The 19,162-nt window shown below is 44.2% G+C and overlaps 2 protein-coding genes across 14 annotated transcripts in view; one reads left to right on the forward strand and one right to left on the reverse strand.

Annotated features, from left to right (window-relative positions):
• Positions 1-19,162, forward strand: part of NDUFAF6 (NADH:ubiquinone oxidoreductase complex assembly factor 6) — a 229,585-nt gene that overhangs the window by 170,202 nt on the left and 40,221 nt on the right. The window contains exon 10 of one of the 13 annotated variants that reach the window (XM_073018224.1): positions 4,571-4,738. The exons of the other annotated variants lie outside the window; for them this stretch is intronic. Within the exon in view, the coding sequence (XP_072874325.1) occupies positions 4,571-4,594 (24 nt within the window). The 3' untranslated portion in view covers positions 4,595-4,738. Of the gene's footprint in view, positions 1-4,570; positions 4,739-19,162 lie in introns of those variants that run through there. 13 annotated transcript variants of the gene reach the window in all.
• LOC140712227 (uncharacterized) lies at positions 10,863-15,005 on the reverse strand. The gene has a single exon (XM_073018226.1). It carries the CDS (start codon positions 12,625-12,627, stop codon positions 12,178-12,180), a length of 450 nt encoding a protein of 149 aa, XP_072874327.1. The 5' UTR covers positions 12,628-15,005; the 3' UTR covers positions 10,863-12,177.

Genomic DNA, 19,162 nt, shown 5'->3' on the forward strand with positions numbered 1-19,162 from the left:
TGAGGCTGGACGGATAAGGAAATCATAGGCCACATTAAGGTGTTTGGATTTTAAGAGTGACATGAAATTTGAAAACAATTACTTATCCACGGATGGTCCATAACATGTATTTTGTGTATATCCTAATGGAGATTATCTACAATGTTTCTAATGTAATCATATCTTTAGATAAGCAGTGCCTTTTGAATCAGATATGAGATAGAATGTCTTTATTGTTATTTGATAAGTCTGTGGGTTGACATTTTATTCCCCTCCACAAATACTGTTTTCCTGCAGTGACTCACACCTGTAGTCACAACACTTTGGAAGCTTGAGGCGGTTGGATCACAAGGTCAGAAGTTCAAGACCAGCCTGGCCAACATGGTAAAACCACGTCTCTGCTGAAAATACAAAAATTAGCCAGGCGTGGTGGCGGGCGTCTGTGGTCCCAGCTACTCAGGAGGCTGAGGCAGGAGAATCTCTTGAACCCAGGAGGCAGAGGTTGCAGTGAGCTGAGATTGTGCCACTGCACTCCAGCCTGGGTGACACAGCGAGAGTTTGTCTCAAAACCGAACCAAACCAAAAAAAAAACAGTCCTGCCGTGGTGTACTGTGTTTTCCCTTTTATTTTTAATCACGATTAATCTTCCCAGCTGCTTAGTTATATAATAATATCCTGTGTGTTTAAACACAGGCCTAAATAATGAATTTCTCAGAGAGTAAGTTCAGGAGCTTTTTTTAAAACCACAGGATCTCTTTCATGGGCACCACAAGGATTCTTTAGGAACACAACGTTGATTTGAGAAGCTATTTCACTATGTCCTATATTTGTTTCTTGCTGCAGTTTTATATGATGACAGTTTTCTAAATTAAGACATTCCTCAAGTTAATCAACATAAAGACGCTGCCTGCACCCCTTTCTTGTAAGCTATTCTATTTAAGATGTTAGAAATAGATCTGTTTGAATCTTGCTTTGAGGGAATGTGTAATACACTCTTTTGTTGTTGTTGTTGTTGTTATTGTTGTTTGAGGTGGAGTCTTGCTCTGTCGCCCAGGCTGGAGTGCAGTGGTGCAATCTCGGCTCACTGAAAGCTTCGCCTCCTGGGTTCACACCATTCTCCTGCCTCAGCCTCCTGAGTAGCTGGACTGCAGGCGCCCGCCACCACGCCCCGCTACTTTTTTGTATGTTTTTTTAGTAGAGATGGGGTTTCACCGTGTTAGCCAGAGTGGTCTCCATCTCTTGACCTCGTGATCCACCCACCTCGGCCTCCCAAGGTGCTGGGATTACAGACGTGAGCCACCGCGCCTGGCCAATACACTCTTTCTTAAGAGATCATTTGAAAAATGAATATGTTTATTTTCTGCTTACACAGCTAACTCCTAAGTGCTCATTGTAAAAATCATGGGGAAAAAAATAAACACAGAAGTGTAAAGGGAAAATATTTTAAGTCACCCATAATTTCACCAGTAAGACATAGCCACTGTGATATTATCATTCATTCGTGTGATTCGTGTGTGTGTGTGTGTGTGTGTGTGTGTGTGTGTTCATGATTTCTGGCTCATAACTCCCATAACCCTTGTTACAGTCTTTTGCTATAATGTTGGAGTGCTTTAGGCCTCAGAAGCAGGCCTCGGAAAACAATCTCTCTGAGCTTCTGCCCTCCCTTCACCTACTCCTTTTGTTTTTTTTTTTTTAAATTTTATTTTAAGTTCTAGGGAACATGTGTACAACGTGCAGGTTTGTTACACATGTATACATGTGCCATGTTGGTGTGTTGCATCTGTTAACTCGTCATTTACATTAGGTATTTCTCCTAATGCTATCCCTCCCCCCTCCCCCCACCCCCAGCAGGCCCCGGTGTGTGATGTTCCCCACCGTGTGTCCATGTGTTCTCATTGTTCAGTTCCCACCTATGAGTGAGAACATGTGGTGTTTGGTTTTCTGTCCTTGGGATACTTTGCTCAGAATGATGGTTTCCAGCTGCATCCATGTCCCTATAAAGGACATGAACTCATCCTTTTTTTATGGTTGCATAGTATTCCATGGTGTATATGTGCCACATTTTCTTAATCCAGCCTATCATTGATGGACATTTGGGTTGGTTCCAAGTCTTTGCTATTGTGAATAGTGCCACAATAAACATACGTGTGCATGTGTCTTTATAACAGCATGATTCATAATCCTTTGGGTATATACCCAGTAATGGGATGGCTGGGTCAAATGGTATTTCTAGTTCTAGATCCCTGAGGAATCGCCACACTGTCTTCCACAATGGTTGAACTAGTTTACAGTCCCACCAACAGTGTAAAAGCGTCCCTATTTCTCCACATCTTCTCCAGCACCTGTTGTTTCCTGACTTTCTAATGATCGCCATTCTAACTGGTGTGAGATGGTATCTCATTGTGGTTTTGATTTGCATTTCTGTGATGGCCAGAGATGATGAGCATTTGTTCCTGTGTCAATTGGCTGCATAAATGTCTTCTTTTGAGAAGTGTCTGTTCATATCCTTTGCCCACTTTTTAATGGGGTTGTTTGATTTTTTCATGTAAATTTGTTTAAGTTCTTTGTAGAGTCTGGATATTAGCCTTTTGTTAGATGGGTAGATTGTAAAAATTTTCTCCCATTCTGTAGGTTGCCTATTTACTCTGATGGTAGTTTCTTTTGCTATGCAGAAGTTCTTTAGTTTAATTAGATCCTATTTGTCAATTTTGGCTTTTGTTACCATTGCTTTTGATGTTTTAGTCGTGAAGTCCTTGCCCATGCCTATGTCCTGAATGGTATTACCTAGGTTTTCTTCTAGGGTTTTTATGGTTTTAGGTCCAACATTAAAGTCTTTAATCCATCTTGAATTGATTTTTGTATAAGGTGTAAGGAAGGGATACAGTTTCAGCTTTCTACATATGACTAGCCAGTTTTCCCAGCACCATTTATTAAATAGGGAATCCTTTCCCCATTTCTTGTTTTTGTCAGGTTTGTCAAAGATCAGATGGTTGTAGATGTGTGGTATTATTTCTGAGGGCTCTATTCTGTTCCATTGGTCTATATCTCTATGTTTTGGTACCAGTAGCATGCTGTTTTGGTTTGCTGTAGCCTTGTAGTATAGTTTGAAGTCAGATAGCATGATTCCTCCAGCTTTGTTCTTTTGACTTAGGATTGTCTTGGCAATGCGGGCTCTTTTTTGGTTCCATATGAACTTTAAAGCAGTTTTTTCCAATTCTGTGAAGAAAGTCATTGGTAGCTTGATGGGGATGGCACTGAATCTATAAATTACCTTGGGCAGTATGGCCATTTTCACAATATTGATTCTTGCTATCCATGAGCATGGAATGTTTTTCCATTTGTTTATTTCACTGAGCAGTGGTTTGTAGTTCTTCTTGAAGAGGTCCTTTACATCCCTTGTAAGTTGGATTCCTAGGTATTTTATTCTCTTTGAAGCAATTGTGAGTGGGAGTTCACTCATGATTTGACTTTCTGTTATTGGCGTATAGGAATCCTTGTGATTTTTGCACATTGATTTTGTATCCTGAGACTGTTGAAGTTGCTTATCAGCTTAAGGAGATTTTGGGCTGAGACGATGGGGTTTTCTAAATATACAATCATGTCATCTGCAAAGGGATCATTCGACTTCCTTTTTTCCTAATTGAATACCCTTTATTTCTTTCTCTTGCCTGATTGCCCTGGCGAGACCTTCCAACACTGTGTTGAATAGGAGTGGTGAGAGAGGGCATCCCTGTCTTGTGCCAGTTTTCAAAGGGAATGCTTCCAATTTTTGCCCATTCAGTATGATATTGGCTGTGGGTTTGTCATAAATAGCTCTTATTATTTTGAGATATGTCCCATCAATACCTAGTTTATTGAGAGTTTTTAGCATGAAGGGCTGTTGAATTTTGTCAAAGGCCTTTTCTGCATCTATTGAGATAATCATGTGGTTTTTGTCTTTGGTTCTGTTTATATGATGGATTACGTTTATTGATTTGCGAATGTTGAACCAGCCTTGCATCCCAGGGATGAAGCCAGCTTGATTGTGGTGGATATGCTTTTTGATGTGCTGCTGGATTTGGTTTGTGAGTATTTTATTGAGGATTTTTGCATCAATGTTCATCAGGGATATTGGTCTAAAATTCTCTTTTTTTGTTGTGTCTCTGCCGGGCTTTGGTATCGGGATGATGTTGGCTTCATAAAATGAATTAGGGAGGATTCCCTCTTTTTCTATTGATTGGAATAGTTTCAGAAGGAATGGAACCAGCTCCTTTTTGTACCTCTGGTAGAATTCAGCTGTGAATCTGTTTGGTCCTGGACTTTTTTTGGTTGGTAGGCTATTCATTATTGCCTCAGTTTCAGAACCTATTCAGGGATTCAGCTTCTTCCTGGTTGAGTCTTGGGAGGGTGAACGTGTCCTAATCTTCCCTCACCTTTCTGATTGTGGGTCATCAGACTCCCATTTCAGAAGGGGTGCTGCCCCAGACCCTGGGGGAAGGAATGCTCCTCAGAGAAGCCAAGAAGAATCTGAACAGATGGGCCTTGCTGGGTTTCCTCACTCAGTCTGCGAGCTTAGATCATACCCTTTTTGTTCATTCACATTTCTACACAGTTGTCATTTATGCCTATCCAATGAAGTCTCCATAAAAGGCCAAGAGAACAGGGTTTGGAGCGTCCAGGTAGCTGAACATGTGGAGGTTCCTGGAGGGTGGAGCTCCCAGGGAGGGCATGAAAGCTTCATGCCCCTTCCCCCATATGTCACCCCATGCATCTCTTCATCTGTATCCTTTGTAATATCCTTTATAATAAGCCAGTAAACATGTGTTTCCCTGAGTTCTGTGAGCCTAGGCTGTAGCAAATTTATTGAACCCAAGGAAGGGGTCATGGACACCCCAATTTATAGCTGTTTGGTCAGAAGCACAGGTAAAACAACCTTGGGCATGCAATTGGTATGGGAAGTAGGGGGCAGTCTCGGGGCCTGAGCCTTCAACTTGGATCTGACACTATCTCTAGGTAGATAGTGCCGGGATTCAATGGGAGGTCCCGTGGCTAGGGTCCACTGAAGAACTGATGGCTTGCTGGTGGGGAAAAATTTCCACATATTTCTACTGACAACCACTATTAACGTTTTGGTCTATGTCCTCCTCTATTTTTTTTCCCCTTGGCATACACACAAGTACATTCTACATATTGTTTTTCAGTCTACATTTTAATTTAGTAATACAATGTAGAAAAGAAGAGATTAGAAAAATATTCTTAATTTTTCTGTAGAAGGTGTTTTATTTAGTGGAAGTATGTTCTTTCTCTTATTTTGCAGTTATAATCCAAATGCACTTAAGGCCTCCAGCCTTGTGAGGTCTACCTTTCCTTTAATAACCAAATAAAGTTGCTTAAGCCACCATCCCATGGAATATTCTCTGAAAAGAAAGCATAACTTTTGCTAGTATTGATAAGGATTCTTAGGGTGGGATGGAACATGGGATTTATATACTTCTGTCACTTCTAGGTATAGTTTCATTTGCCTTTATTATGGGTGAATTTGAGCATCTTTTATATATTTAAAAGCCATTTGTTTATCCTTTGATTTAGTTCTTTATATTTGTCCCCTTGAAGTTTATAAAACCTTTTCTGCCATGATTTCTTTTAGTACTTTCATGTTTTCATTTCTTGCATTTAGATCCACACGGAATGAATTTGAAGCAAGGTGTGAAGTGTGCATCCACAGATGGTTGTCCACTTAAGCCAATACCATCAGATTTGAAAAGCCATTCTGAGCATATATCTGTACTCAATTTCTATATGTATCTTAGTCTGAAGGGTATTTATTTTATTTTGATAAATGAGGTCTCACTCTGTTACCCAGGTTCTAGTGCAGCGGAGTGATCATGGCTCACTATAACCTTGAACTCCTGAGCTCAAATGATCCTCCCACCTCAGCCTCCCAAGTAGCTGGCTCTATAGGCATGTGCCATCATGCCCGGCTTTCTTTCCTCCCTCCCTCCCTCCCTCCCTCCCTCCCTCCCTCCCTCCCTCCCTTCCTCCCTTCCTTCCTTCCTTCCTTCCTTCCTTCCTTCCTTTCTTCCTTTCTTCCTTTCTTCCTTTCTTTCCTTTCTTTTCTTTTCTTTTCTTTCTTGACAGGGTCTCACTATGTTGCCTGGGCTGGGCTCAGGTCATCTCCCTGCCTTGGCCTCTCAAAGTGCTGGGATTATGGGTATGAGCCACTGTGCCCAGCATGAGGGTATTTTAAATAAATTAAAGGCAATCACTTTTAAAGGAAATGTTCTCCTGAGACCCTTTTATTAAAAATAAAAACTCTTAAGTGGGTAGTCACTCTTCACTTGATCATTTTCATAAATTCAGGTTTTTTAAAATCATTGTCTAAATGGAATAGTGTAGAGTCTAGAGAAATCAAATTTCAGTCAATCCCTTCAGTTTTCTCTTTCACTGTGTTTAATGAGAATGAGAAAAAATAAGGCATTTTCTCTTTTTCGTTTCCTTTTTTGTTTTCCTCTTCCTCCTTCTTCTAACAGTGAAAAGGCAGCAGAAACAAGGAAGAGGATAAACTCAAGGCTTTGATAGAGCACACTGCAAGTTAGCACACTTCTGAGCAAAAAATGACACATTCCATAGCTCTGAATCATCTTGACTATCCATTTTGTTTTTATTCTCTTGGTTTTGGACAGGTCCAAACTAAAACATTTTTAGTTTGTTGTCCCATCCAGTTTCCCGATGGGTTACCTCAGACGTGAACCATAATAACCAGGAGAAGTGGCATGCTGGGCCCAGGGCCCAGCTGAGGAATGTGAGGCCAACTAATAACTTAGCTCCTTCTAAACTAATATCCATTCAGAGAAGTTTTCAAGTCTCATTGAATGTGGATGGAGCTGGTGCCAGGGAGGACTATTTGTCCTGCTCGGGACACTGTCTTCCTAGACCTATCTTGGTGAAACTGGTTTTAGCTGACTGTTTTAATAGCCACCTAGCAGGGCCGGGGGGAGCAAAGTCCAGCTTCAGCACTTGGCCTCTGTCCATACGGAGGGGAAGGGCTCCTGGTTACTGCTGGGCAGGGTGGCAGTTCTGGATTCCCACTAGGACTTGTTACTGTTCCTTATGGCCTCCACTGACACCATAGGGAGGTGGCTTCATTGTCACTGGGCAGTGGTGAAAGTCCTGACTCTCGGCCTCCTCTGACACCACCCCAGCAGGGAGGTGGAGGGACTGCCTTGTTACAGCTATGAGTGGTTAGAAGTTCAGGTTCCCGTGTCGTCTCTGTTGACACCATGGGGGCGGGAGCCTTTTGTCAGATGGGGATGGAAGAACCAGCTCCCTGTGGCTTTTGCTGATACCACACCAGTGGAGGTGAGGCCCCTTGTGATAGCCTGGACTCCCACACCCTTGGCTGGTGTGGGTGGGAGTGGACCACAGTTTTTTTCTGTGCTGGAGTAAGTGGTTACTAAGAGTTTCCTGTCGTTAGGCTGCCCCTGTCCTAGTCCTTTGGCTAGAGAAACAGGCTTTTGTTGGGGATTTTTTATTTGCTCCTGTTGGCATTTCTGGGTTGCCGGCTCCTTTAGTCCAAGTCTGGGGTCCAGGAAACTCATCACCAGGTTGTTTCTTGGATCGCAAAGTCACTGGCCAGTCTGCCTTCTTACTACCTTTCAGCATCTTCTCATGCATGTTTATACATAATGTCCAGGGTTTTAGTTGTACTCAGTGGGAGTATTCGGGAAAAGTGTATCTACTCCATCTTCCTGGAAGCAGCACCAGGATGTCACTTAAAAATACTATTAATGGTTGGCTTCATGTTTTTGGCATTGTACAGAGATCTGTTTACTGCTGGTATGCTGAATCCCCCACTAGAACGGTGTCTGCACATGGTAGGAGCTGAATAATATTCACTAACTGAGTGAATCCCCGTTTCACAGATGAGAAAACTTAGGGAATCAAGTAATTTTCCCTAAATCACCAGCCAGCAATAGGAAGAACTGGGGTTTGAATGTGGGCAGTCTGATTCCAAAGCTCAAGCTCTCAGAAGCATCACTGGGGCAGTCGTGAAATTCAAGGCCCCTTTTGTTCTCTTAGGACAATGAAGGAGTGAGAGGGCGCTTCCACTTGAGACAGCAACAACACGACACTTTTCTACTGAATTAAGAATGAATGTCCTTGCTTCTGCCAGAAAATGCCCAACGCTGTCATTTCTCCTTCCATTCATTGCCAAACTTTCTGCCTAGTGTCCCAATTACTCCATAATTTCCGTGCAAATGGGGTTCCACTCCAATTTCTTTCCTGCAGCTGCCTTTTTTTTTCAGCCCCAAAGACCAAATTCAATAGTGTCTTTCCTAATTCTCATCCTTTTAGGTTTTTCTGCAGTATTTCCAAATGTTGTCTACCACTTCCCAATCTCCCCGCTCTTGACTCTGCTTTCTTGGTTTGCCCTCCATGCCTCTGATTGCTTTCTGTCGTCTTTCTCCAGCCATCTTCAAGCTGGTGGAATTCCTCAAGAGTCCTCCTTTCTCTTCACTGTGCATAGTCTCATTCTCAGTTCATCTAAGTGAGCTTAGATGACTCAACACTCACTTATTCACTCACTGTTCATTTGTTGAGCACCAGGCACTGTTCTGGATCCATAAACAAGGTAAACCAGGTGGCTCTTCTCAGGGAGCTTATATCTAACGGGAGACACAAAGGAGACACAAACAACAACAGTTATGGAGCACATAGCATATCAACAATATGAATCACACTTGTAAACTTTTGTATGCATAATCCCAATTATCTCTTAGATTTAAAAAGTACAGAGGGTAAGAGTTGCATTATCTACATAAGACTACTGCTACCACCTTATATTCACTCGTATGATGGTTTGTTTTAAAGCTCTGCTTTCGCATAGTTGGTCTCTAAAAATTCTATTGAATTAAAAATATGAAATATTGGCTTGGCATGGCGGCTCACGCCTGTAATCCCAGCACTCTGGGAGGCCAAGGTGGGAGGATTACCCGAGGTCAGGAGTTTGAGACCAGCCTGGTCAACATGGTGAAACCCCATCTCTACTAAAAATACAAAAATTAGCTGGGCATGGTGGTGGGCGCCTGTAATCCCAGCTACTCAGGAGGCTGAGTCACGAGAATTGCTGGAACCTGGGAGGCAGAGGTTGAAGTGAGCCGAGACCATACCATTGCACTCCAGCCTGGGTGACAAGAGACTCCGTGTCAATAAATAAATAAATATATATATATATATAAAAAATACTATTTTTTTCCAAAGATCTTAATTCACAAATGTCTCAAAGCAGTTTAAAATGTTCTTGATGTTACATAATTAGTTAGAAACCTGTCCAACCACATACCAGATGCATGGGCCGGGGCCGGGACAAGTTACTTGACCAATCTGGACTTCCATTATTCATGACTGCAGGAGCTCCTTCACTCATGAACTGTGTACCTAGACAGAGACACAGCTCAAGGCAGGCATTTTTATTGCCTTTGTGTGCCAAGGAGAGGGCCTCCTTTTTTCAGAGGCATAGCGTATGGGACAAGAATGTGGTTCTGCAACTGGGCAACTTGGGTTTATATGCTGGCTCCTCTACTGCCTCCTGATTGACCACTAGCAAGTTATTATACTTACCTCTCCGTGCCTAAATTTTCTCATCCATAAAATGGCCTAGGGATAGTGCCTACTTCCTGGAATTATCATGAAGATTAAGTTAGTTAATAGCCATAAAGTACTGAAAATAGTGGCTGCCACTTACTAAGTGTACATATGTGTTTGCCATTTTAATCTATTTACATACATACCGTATCACTTTCAGAGAAAAACAGGTCACTAGATTTTATCTGTTGGAATCTTGCCATCATTAAGCTTTGAAATTTGATATTTTCCATCTTGGATGCTTTAAGATTTTAGGTTATCAAACAAATTTAAGAAAGCAAACACATTTTTACTTCTTCTAACTTCAGAGAATGAGCTTCTAAAAATCAATGTTTTCTTTCCACTTTGGAATATGAAATTAAAAAGATATACATAAACAAAACAAAACAGAAATCACATAAAAATCAATGAATTCAGGAGCTATGTTTGAAATAAATAGGCTAGATGGCAGATAATTAATATATACTAAAACCATTAACGTCACACATAAAGATTATAATGTATCAACAGCTTCAAGCCGGGCAGAGAGTTTCTGGTATCACAGTTCACTTCTATGGGTCTTTGCTGTGCCATTCAACTGAAATTAAAAACAGAAAAACTCTCTATTGGTTTTAAAGCTTATCTCCCACGATTTTTTCCTATTCCCCTCCCCTCCCCCAATCATCTGCCCTTTATTACTTGCCTTGGTCAGAGGGAGAATGTAATTTTAGAAAAACATAAAAAGTAAAAAGCAATTTCTATACCAAGGAAATAATACTGGTGATAACCCAGATCACACAGAAATTAAATCTACCCTCCTTAAACAGTAAAACCAGCTAGCTTTGCATGTGTTCATACCATATGGCTATATTAAAGCATAAGGCAGACACTACCAGCACTGCACTCTCATCAGCCAGCCAGCTTTGCAGACTCACCACCCCCACAGGCTGTCCTGGAGGTTCCTGTGCCTGCAGTGGGAGCTAAGAGGTCAGCTGTTTCCCTAGAGCCCACCCCAGTAATCTTTGCAGCTTCCCTGAGGGCTTCAGGGACTTGCACCCTGTTCAGTGGGCACAGAGAAAATGGCTCATGTCCTGGAAATACCCAGCCTGGCTCCATTTGGCTGTAAGTAGCTCCTGGCAAAGTTCCTCATTAGGTAAGAATTTGGATGGTGGTGGAGATGTGTCCCTCCTACTTTACCCAAGAGGTAGTGGCAGTGTGGCCTGTGGGAATCTTGAGGGCAGTGGGCAAAAGTCATTCGAGTCCCAGGGCTCAGCTCCAGCAGTGCCCAGGGGCATCTCAGAAGCAGCTACCTCATCATCTGTAGCACCCCACGCCCCGTGCTTGTTTAGGGCTGAGATCCTATTGGGAGGCACTGGGGAGGAGGTGAGCTGCACTGGCAGAAGGTTCTGGGCCTGTCACTGGGGATTTTCCTGCCACTCACATCCCCTTCTTCCAAGTTTTCTTTAGCTCTGCACAGATTGGAGTAACAGAGGATGCTGGTTTCCACCTCATCATTTTTTACCTTCTCACCCCCAGAAATTAATCTTTGCACAAACCTCAGGACCAGCACAATGCCTGTCTCAATAAAATGTTAGTTTCCTTTCCTCCTGTATCTCCTGCCTTTCCCTTGCTGGCCACCTACTAAGACACAGGGCCTTTATGTCGGGGTGCCCTACTTCACAGCACCCCCAGACCTGCCCAGGGCTGCTCCCCATGCCAGAACCCTCCCTGTCCCCAGAAGAACCTGACTATCCTTTGTTTCATTCCCTAAAAGTCTTACTTTTCAAGGCTGAGGCTGCAGCATCCTTTATACTGGTATACATTTTGGTGTTTACAAGTGTCATTGGGCATCTGCTGGTACTCATCTTAGTTACCTTCGTAACAGAGCCCTTAGATATCTAACCAAAGCAGTGACTAACATTGAGATTTGTGGCTGCCTGGGTAGGTAGAGAAGAGAAAGAGAGGAGAATTGACCATGTTTCTCAACTCACAAGTTCCTATGATGGTTTGGAAGCCCTGACCAGCATTTTCTTCTGAAGCAACACCCTCATGGTATGTTCAGCCTTTTTCTAGATCTCTCCAAGACAGAGAAATACTTGCTGCTCCTGCAACTTGTTGCTCCTGCATTGAGGTTGGGCAGATGGGCATTACTGGGGTACTAGTGGTCAAGTTGCCCTGATCCACCCACCTGAGACCAGGTATGTGTGTGGTGGTGCAAGTCACTGCCTTTTCAGGCTGGTGCTGCTGGATGAGAAAGTCCTAAAGTTCTATCGTTTAAGGACCAGCACAAGAGTGAGGACACACACCTTCACCGGCAGCAAGAAAGTGGTACACAGCCGGGAGGGCAGTGGGCACCTGGGAGAAGAGCAAGGCCGGAGGAGTGAGGGGAAAGCAGGCCAACCTTGAGGATCTTCTCAGCACCTGAACGCCAAGGCTGGGGAGATCCTGGACGTTGGCCTGCTTTCCCTCCTTTTCTTACAACTCCTGGAGAAGTGTGAGCCCTCTGCAGGGAGCTGGCCAGGCTGGCAGGCGAGTGGGCGAGGGTGTCATTGCTATCATAAGTGGCTGCAGGGACCGAAGCTAGGGATAGACGCGCTAAGGGCTAGGAGGGCCCCCACCGGGCGGAGGGACGCCGCATCGCGGATCGCGGATCGATGCCCGGGGCTGTGCGAGTCGGGTGCTCAGCCCCAACGGCGCTTTAGGCGGGTCCCCTAGGCTTTCGCCCTTGAGCGTGCAGCCAGCGCAGTGTTGCTGCGCTTCACGAGGCCAAAGCGTGTCTCCCCGTTTTTTCCTCTGGGGATGCCAAAAGTCACTGGAAAAGACCGGAAGCTGTCGCCCCGTCGCATTCTCAGCAAGATGAGGCCCAGTAGGCAGCGCCACCTCTCCCGCGCGCCCGTGCGCCGCTGCACCAGCCAGGGAGGGACTGGAGGTGAAGTCGCAGGTGCGGTCCCCAGGGAATATCCGGGCTAGCAGCCCACGCGGCACCACCGCCGCCTTGCCCGGCTGCTCCTCCTCCCCCATTTCCAGGTGTCTCCTTTTCCGCATGCCCCTTAAACGTCCCACTGCCGCAGGGGTCCGACAGACCCTTTTCAGTTTACATTTCCTGCGAACCCCATCCACTGCAGTGGCTCATTCTAACACCTTCACTGGGTGTCTTTTTGCATAACGTTTAAAATAAAAATGGATCTGAATCTGATCCCGGCTTCCAGCTTACAGGACATGTAGAGGACAGAGGCACAAGTGAAAGTCCACCCAAGGAAGGCAATCAGCAAAGCCAGGGTGTGGGGAGCTCTCTCCAGAGGGTGGGAAAACCAGAGTGTGATGAAGGGCAGAAACCCAAAGAGTAAAAGAGACTTAAAAACCTGCCAACCAATCCCAACCTGTTGTCCTAATTTGAATCCTGATTAAAATCAACTGTTTTTAATGGAAACTTAAAACTTTAGTGGAAATTTGAACTTGACTTGATATTTGATGTAAGAAATCACAGTTTTTTTTTAAAGGCATGATAATGGCATTGTGCTTATTTTTAAAGGATAGAGTCCTTATTTTTAGAAATTCAGACTGAAATATTTATGACTGGAATTAGCTTCAAAATAACGCAGGGAGAAGTGGGTAAGGGTTGGGATGGAAAAAGGTTGGCTATGATTTGATCATTGTTGAGACTGGGTAATGAAAACATGGGAGCTCATTCTAGAATTCTTTCTACTCTTGTATATTTTTAAAATTCTCTATAATGTTTTAAAAAGAAGAAGAAAAAAAATGGATATATTCCAGCTGATTAGTCTCAACGTTTTCAGGGCCGTATACAAGTAGGGCCCTGAAAATATGTTAATTATGTGACTTAAGATCACCTGGGAGTCCTTTTTGTTACTGACTTGTGTGACTTGTGTGGCTCGTGTGTTCTCATGCTTAATTGGATTGGTCTTTAATCTGGGGCCAGGGAAGTGTTTGACCTGTGGCTGAGATTTCCACCTCTCTGCACTTTCCTTCCTGAACACTTACCAAAAGTGGCCCTGGGTTTCTAACCACCTGAAGATGACTTTCCATCTCCTCCAATGTCCTATGTCTAAAACTGTACAGCCTTATGCACGACCTCCTAACTTCCCCATTTCTATGAATAGCAGAGCATTTCCTCTGCCTCTGTCACAGACTAGAAGACATCTAGCCATCTTTGACTTCCCCCTCCTCTTTTCTCTGCCTCTCCACTTAGTCACCAAGTTCTATGGATTCCTTGTTCACTGTTTCTCGGACTCATCTCTTCCTCTCCACTCTCATTGCTATTGTCTAATCCCAGTTGTGGATTTTCTCCGTTACATTTACTTCCTCGCTGGTTTCCTGTCCTTAGAGTCCTCCTTCCAGCGATCCCACCTGCCGCTGCCCACGGGAGAGCCTTTAGATCAAGGGCCTCATGTTATGATTAGGCTTTGCAAACTTCAAATTCCTTCTCTTACAACCTCAAAAATTTCATTCAAAGAAAGCAGGAATGATTATCAGGCATCCAGCAACCCCACCCCTCAAATAGAGTCTAAAGTGAAAAACATTATTTCTCAATTGTTAAGCAAACACATCCCTCACTGACTGTTGGTAGGTCAACAACAGCCCAGACTTGGACAGTTGACAAGCAGAACCCAGGGTCATAAGGATCCCATTCATGTGGGTCAACAGACAAATGAAAGAGCTCAAATGACAGAGCAGTCCAGAGATTCCTGCTGATTTTTCTAGCGTGCTCTAAAATGGAGCGATACACCAGGTTTCTAAACCATGGACACGAAACGTGACAAATATGTGATACACCAGGTTTCTAAACCATGGACACGAGACGTGACAAATGACGTGACTTTCAGATATGTGAATTTATTCATTCAGATGAAGTTTATAAAGGTGTCCAATAATAAGTCATTTTTAGTCATACATTTAAAATCATCTTTATTAAGAAAAAAATACATTAAATAAAATTAGGACCATCTAGGAAAATTCAGTCTGTTAAGTCACCAGGGCCAAATACACAGTCTCAAAATGCTTGGAATGAAAACAATATTTCTCTGATGCCCCCAAACAGACATTTATTATTTTGTCAGCCTAGATGAGCACTCCCTTTTTGGAGCTGGGATTTTATCCTCCCCAGGCCAACCATAAGCATCTCTCGGGACAGGGGTGGGTAAATGACCCAAGCAATGTTTCCCTAGAATTTTCTAGTTGGCTTGGTGAGTAAGGGTCCTCCTTCCTCTCTGGAGGAAATTAGGGATGCAGACACTCAGGGCACGTGTCTTGCACAGCCAGCCAGCCTGGGAAAATGAAGCCAACTGGGAGAGAGATTTGAAGAACTGGAGTCTCTGATTCTAGCCATGCCCACTTCTCCAGGTACTTGAGCTTGGAAACCTTCTTGCTTAACTAGCTCTAGGCCAATCTTGCTTCACTCCAACACTCACACACTTCTCCTTGTGCTATTTTGAATTACCAGAGGAGAATCTTTGACAAACACAGGTCGATGTTAGTGTGAGCCAGACTGGGTAACTACACAAAATTAAAATCAGGAAAGGAGAGGACTCCGGGGCTTTGAAATCTCTAAACAAGAGTGGTGACTCAGCTCTCCTAGAAGTTGCCCTGGTTATATCATAAAAGGGTTCAATTTTTACATGAGGTCTCAATGGTCTTTTTACTTAATGTTACATCGTTAGAAAAATCAACCTTTGACTAGAAAGAGGCAGTTCCCTCCTTCCTCACACAATTCACAATTTTCTGGAATTATTAATAAAAATCGCATATCTCTAAGCAGAAGCTCTCCAATGCCAGATTTTTCGCTAAAATTCACATATAATTTCCCTCAAGTTCCTCCTCTGCTCCTGACCTCTCAGAGCAGCCGTGGTACTCACAGGATAAATTCCAAACACCTCACCCAGGCACTCAGGGCTTCAAGAATTGGGCCTGACCTTAGCCATCAACATCATTTCCCACTCCAGAATGAACACTTTGCCCTGGTCATGCCGGTCTCTGTGTTTCCTTTACACGAGTCCTGCTCACTCCTTTTCCACATCTTGGTGTAAGCTGCCCTGAACCGTCCCTCCTGCCTGTGTTCTTTCTCTTCATCTTTCTTTTTCTTCCTTTTAAAAAATTGAGTGCTTACTGTGTGCCAGATACAGCCCTGAGTGCTGAATACAAAATGACTCATAGGCTGGGCACGGTGGCTGATGCCTATAATCCCAGCACTTTGGGAGGCTGAGGCAGGCGGATCACCTGAGGTCTGGAGTTCGAGACCAGCCTGACCAACATGGAGAAACCCCATCTCTACTAAGAATACAAAATTAGCCAGGTGTGGTGGCCCATGCCTCTAATCCCAGCTCCTCGGGAGGCTGAGGCAGGAGAATCGTTTGAACCCAGGAGGCAGAGGTTGCAGTGAGCCAAGATCATGCACTCCAGCCTGGGCAACAAGAGTGAAACTCCTTCTCCAAAAAAAAAAGAAAAAAAAAGATTCATAGCATCTGGTTTTTGCCTTTGTTGAAGTCTGAACCCTCACTACCTCACAGTGTGACCATATTTGGAGACAGAGCCTTTGAAGAAGTGATTGAGGTGAAACCATATGGGTGGGCCCCAATCTACTATGAATGATGTCATAAGAAGAGGAGATGAAGCCACAGACGTGCACACATGTGAAGACACCCGGCGAAGATGGCCATCTACAAGACAAGGAGGGAGGCCTTTGAAAAAATCAACCCTGTGGACACCTTGATCTTGGACTTCTACCTTCCACAACTGTGAGGAATAAATTTCTGTTTAGACCACCCAGCCTGTGGTATTTTGTTATGGCAGCCTTAGTAAATGAATACATGGGGCTTACAGTCTGGGGAGGGAGACAAATAAGAAAAGAAGCAAGAACAGCACAGCCTTTTAGCACAGTCATTCCCCCTTCTCCATGGGGAATATGTTCCAAGACTCCCAGTGGATGTCTGAAACCTTGGATAGTTCCAAATGCTATATATGCTATGTTTTTCTCTATCCGGTAACTGAGATGACTACTAAGTGAAGAAGGGATGGGAACATCTACAATGTGGAGATACTGAATGAAAGGACGATTCATGTCCCAGGTAGGACGGAGCAGAATGGCAGGAGATTTCAGAACTCAGAACAGCACTCAATTTAAAACTCACCAAGTCTTTATGTCTGTAATTTTCCATTTAGTACTTTCAGATGCAGTTGACCATGGGTAACTGACACTGCAGAAAGCAAAACCTTGGACAAGAGGGGACTACTCTACCATGACAGGAGAAGCACAGAACTCTCAATTGTGGGAGATGAGGAGGAGTGTTGGGACATTTCCCAGGGGGATGTTATTCGGGGTTGTGAAGGTCATGAGAAGTGCCTGTCCCTCCAAAGGTGCAAGGGTGACCAGAAGCAAGCCCTTAGATAGGGGTGGGCTTGCTGTGGATCTCAGCATCCTGCTTCTACCTGAGCCAAAGGCAAGCCAGTTTCAGGTGCATGGCCAGCCCCCTGAGATGGAGCTCATGGAGAGGGACCAACCAAGCCAATCATATCTGCCTTGGCAGATGGAGCCAGCAGTGGGGGAAGAAGCTGAGAGCCACGGAAGGAAGGCGGTGAGCAGCAGCCACGGGACCACAGATATAAGGCCACTCATTAAGCAGACCCAGGAGGCAGAGAAGAGGCTGGGATAAGCAGTCAGCATGGGACAGAGGAGCCCATGGAGAGAATCGAAGGTGGAGATGGAGGCCACAGGCATCATGGGGCCACTGGAGTGGAGAGAACTTCAGAGGGTTCTGGCCAGGGTCGGTCCCCTGAGGCGTGGCTCTGCAGCTGATACGTTTGCATGCACTGAGTGTGGAGAACTTGGTGTGGGTTCTTGGTGTGGAGAACTTCTATGGTTTTGGCAAATGCGTCATGTCATGTATCCACCACCACAGAATCATGCAGAATAGTTTCACTGCCTTTAAAAAATCCCAGGCTGGGCCCAGTGGCTCATACTTGTGATCCCAGCACTTTGTGAGGCCAGGGCAGGAGGATCGCTTGAGCCCAGAAGTTCAAGATCAGCCTGGGCAACACAACGAGACCCTGTCTCTACAAAAAGAAAAAGAAAATTAGCCGGGCATGATGGCACATACCTGTGGTCCCAGCTACTCTGGAAGCTCAGTGGGGAGGACTGCTTGAGCCCAGGAGTTTCAGGCTGCAGTGAGCTATGATTGTGCCACCGCATTCCAGCCTGGGAGACACAGTGAGACCCTGTCTCTATTTAAAAAAAAAAAAAACATCACCTGTGCTCCACCTATTCAAGCCTTCCCCTCTTCCCCAGAACCTCTGGCAATCACTCATCTGCTTACTGTTTCTTTAGTTTTGCATTAATTAGAATGTCATATAAATGGAATCATACAGTTTGCAGGCCTCTAAACCTGGCTTCTTTCACTTTGCAGTGTGCAGTTCAGATTTGTCCACATTTTTGTGTGACTTGATAGCCCATTCTTTTTTATTGATGAATAAAAAACACATGCAGGTATCCATTGTATGGATGCACCACAGTTTGTCTGTCTACTCACCTATTGAAGGACATCTTTTTTTTTTTTTTTTGAGAGGGGGTCTCACTCTGTCCACTAGGCTGAACTGCAGTGGTGTGATCTTGGCTCACTGCAACCTCCGTCTCCTGGGTTCAAGAAATTCTCCTGCCTCAGCCTCCCGAGCACCTGGAATTACAGGCACGTGCCACCACGGCCGGCTAATTTTTGTATTTTCAGTAGAGACGGATTTCTCCATGTTGGTCAGACTGGTCTCAAACTCCCGACCTCAGGTGATCCGCCCGCCTCAACCTCCCAAAGTGCTGGGAGTCACCGTGAGCCATTGTACCCGGCCCTATTGAAGGACATCTTGATTGCTTCCAGTTTGGGGCAATAAATTCTTTTTAAAGTAAAACATTTTGTAAAATTTGCAATACACAAAAAACATTAAGGATATCTTATTGGGCTAAATCTACTTTGTAAATCCCCAAGAATAGCAGGTCTTTATTTTTAAGTAAATCACGGAGATAAGCAAGGTTGCTTTGATCAGAGAGCTCCATGATTTTGCTCTTCTGTTGGTTTCAGTACGCATGACATGCCATTCAACGGTTTGTGAATCACTAAGTCTCTAAAGATGAAAGTTTGAAAACCATTGAACTAAAGAAGATTCAGTGAGAAAACTGGGTGAGAGAAGGAGGAAATTTATTGATAATAATTAAACTATAGGGCCAAACTCTTAATAGAGGAAAATAAAAACTGATTCTTGAAGGAAGAAGAAATAACTTCATTTTAATTTGTTTAGACTTTTCTTTTCTTTTTTTTTTTTTTTTGAGACTGGGTCTCACTTTGTCGCCCAGGCTGGAGTACAGTGCTGCAATCTCAGCCCATTGCAACTTCCGTCTCCTAGGCTCACGTGGTCCTCCCACCTCAGCCTTCTGAGTAGCTGGGACCACAGGTGCCCATCACCATGCCTGGCTAATTTTTGTATTTTTTGTAGAGATGGGGTTTCATCATGTTGCCCTCTGGTCTCAAACTCCTGGGCTCAAGCAATCCTCCCGCTTTGGCCTCCCAAAGTGCTGAGATTA

This window comes from Chlorocebus sabaeus, chromosome 8 (assembly GCF_047675955.1).
Source record: "Chlorocebus sabaeus isolate Y175 chromosome 8, mChlSab1.0.hap1, whole genome shotgun sequence".
Taxonomy (NCBI): domain Eukaryota; kingdom Metazoa; phylum Chordata; class Mammalia; order Primates; family Cercopithecidae; genus Chlorocebus; species Chlorocebus sabaeus.

Excerpts from the sequence above, each read along its gene's own strand:
- LOC140712227 (XM_073018226.1), bottom strand. The coding sequence starts at position 12,627 with ATGCGGAAAAGGAGACACCTGGAAATGGGGGAGGAGGAGCAGCCGGGC.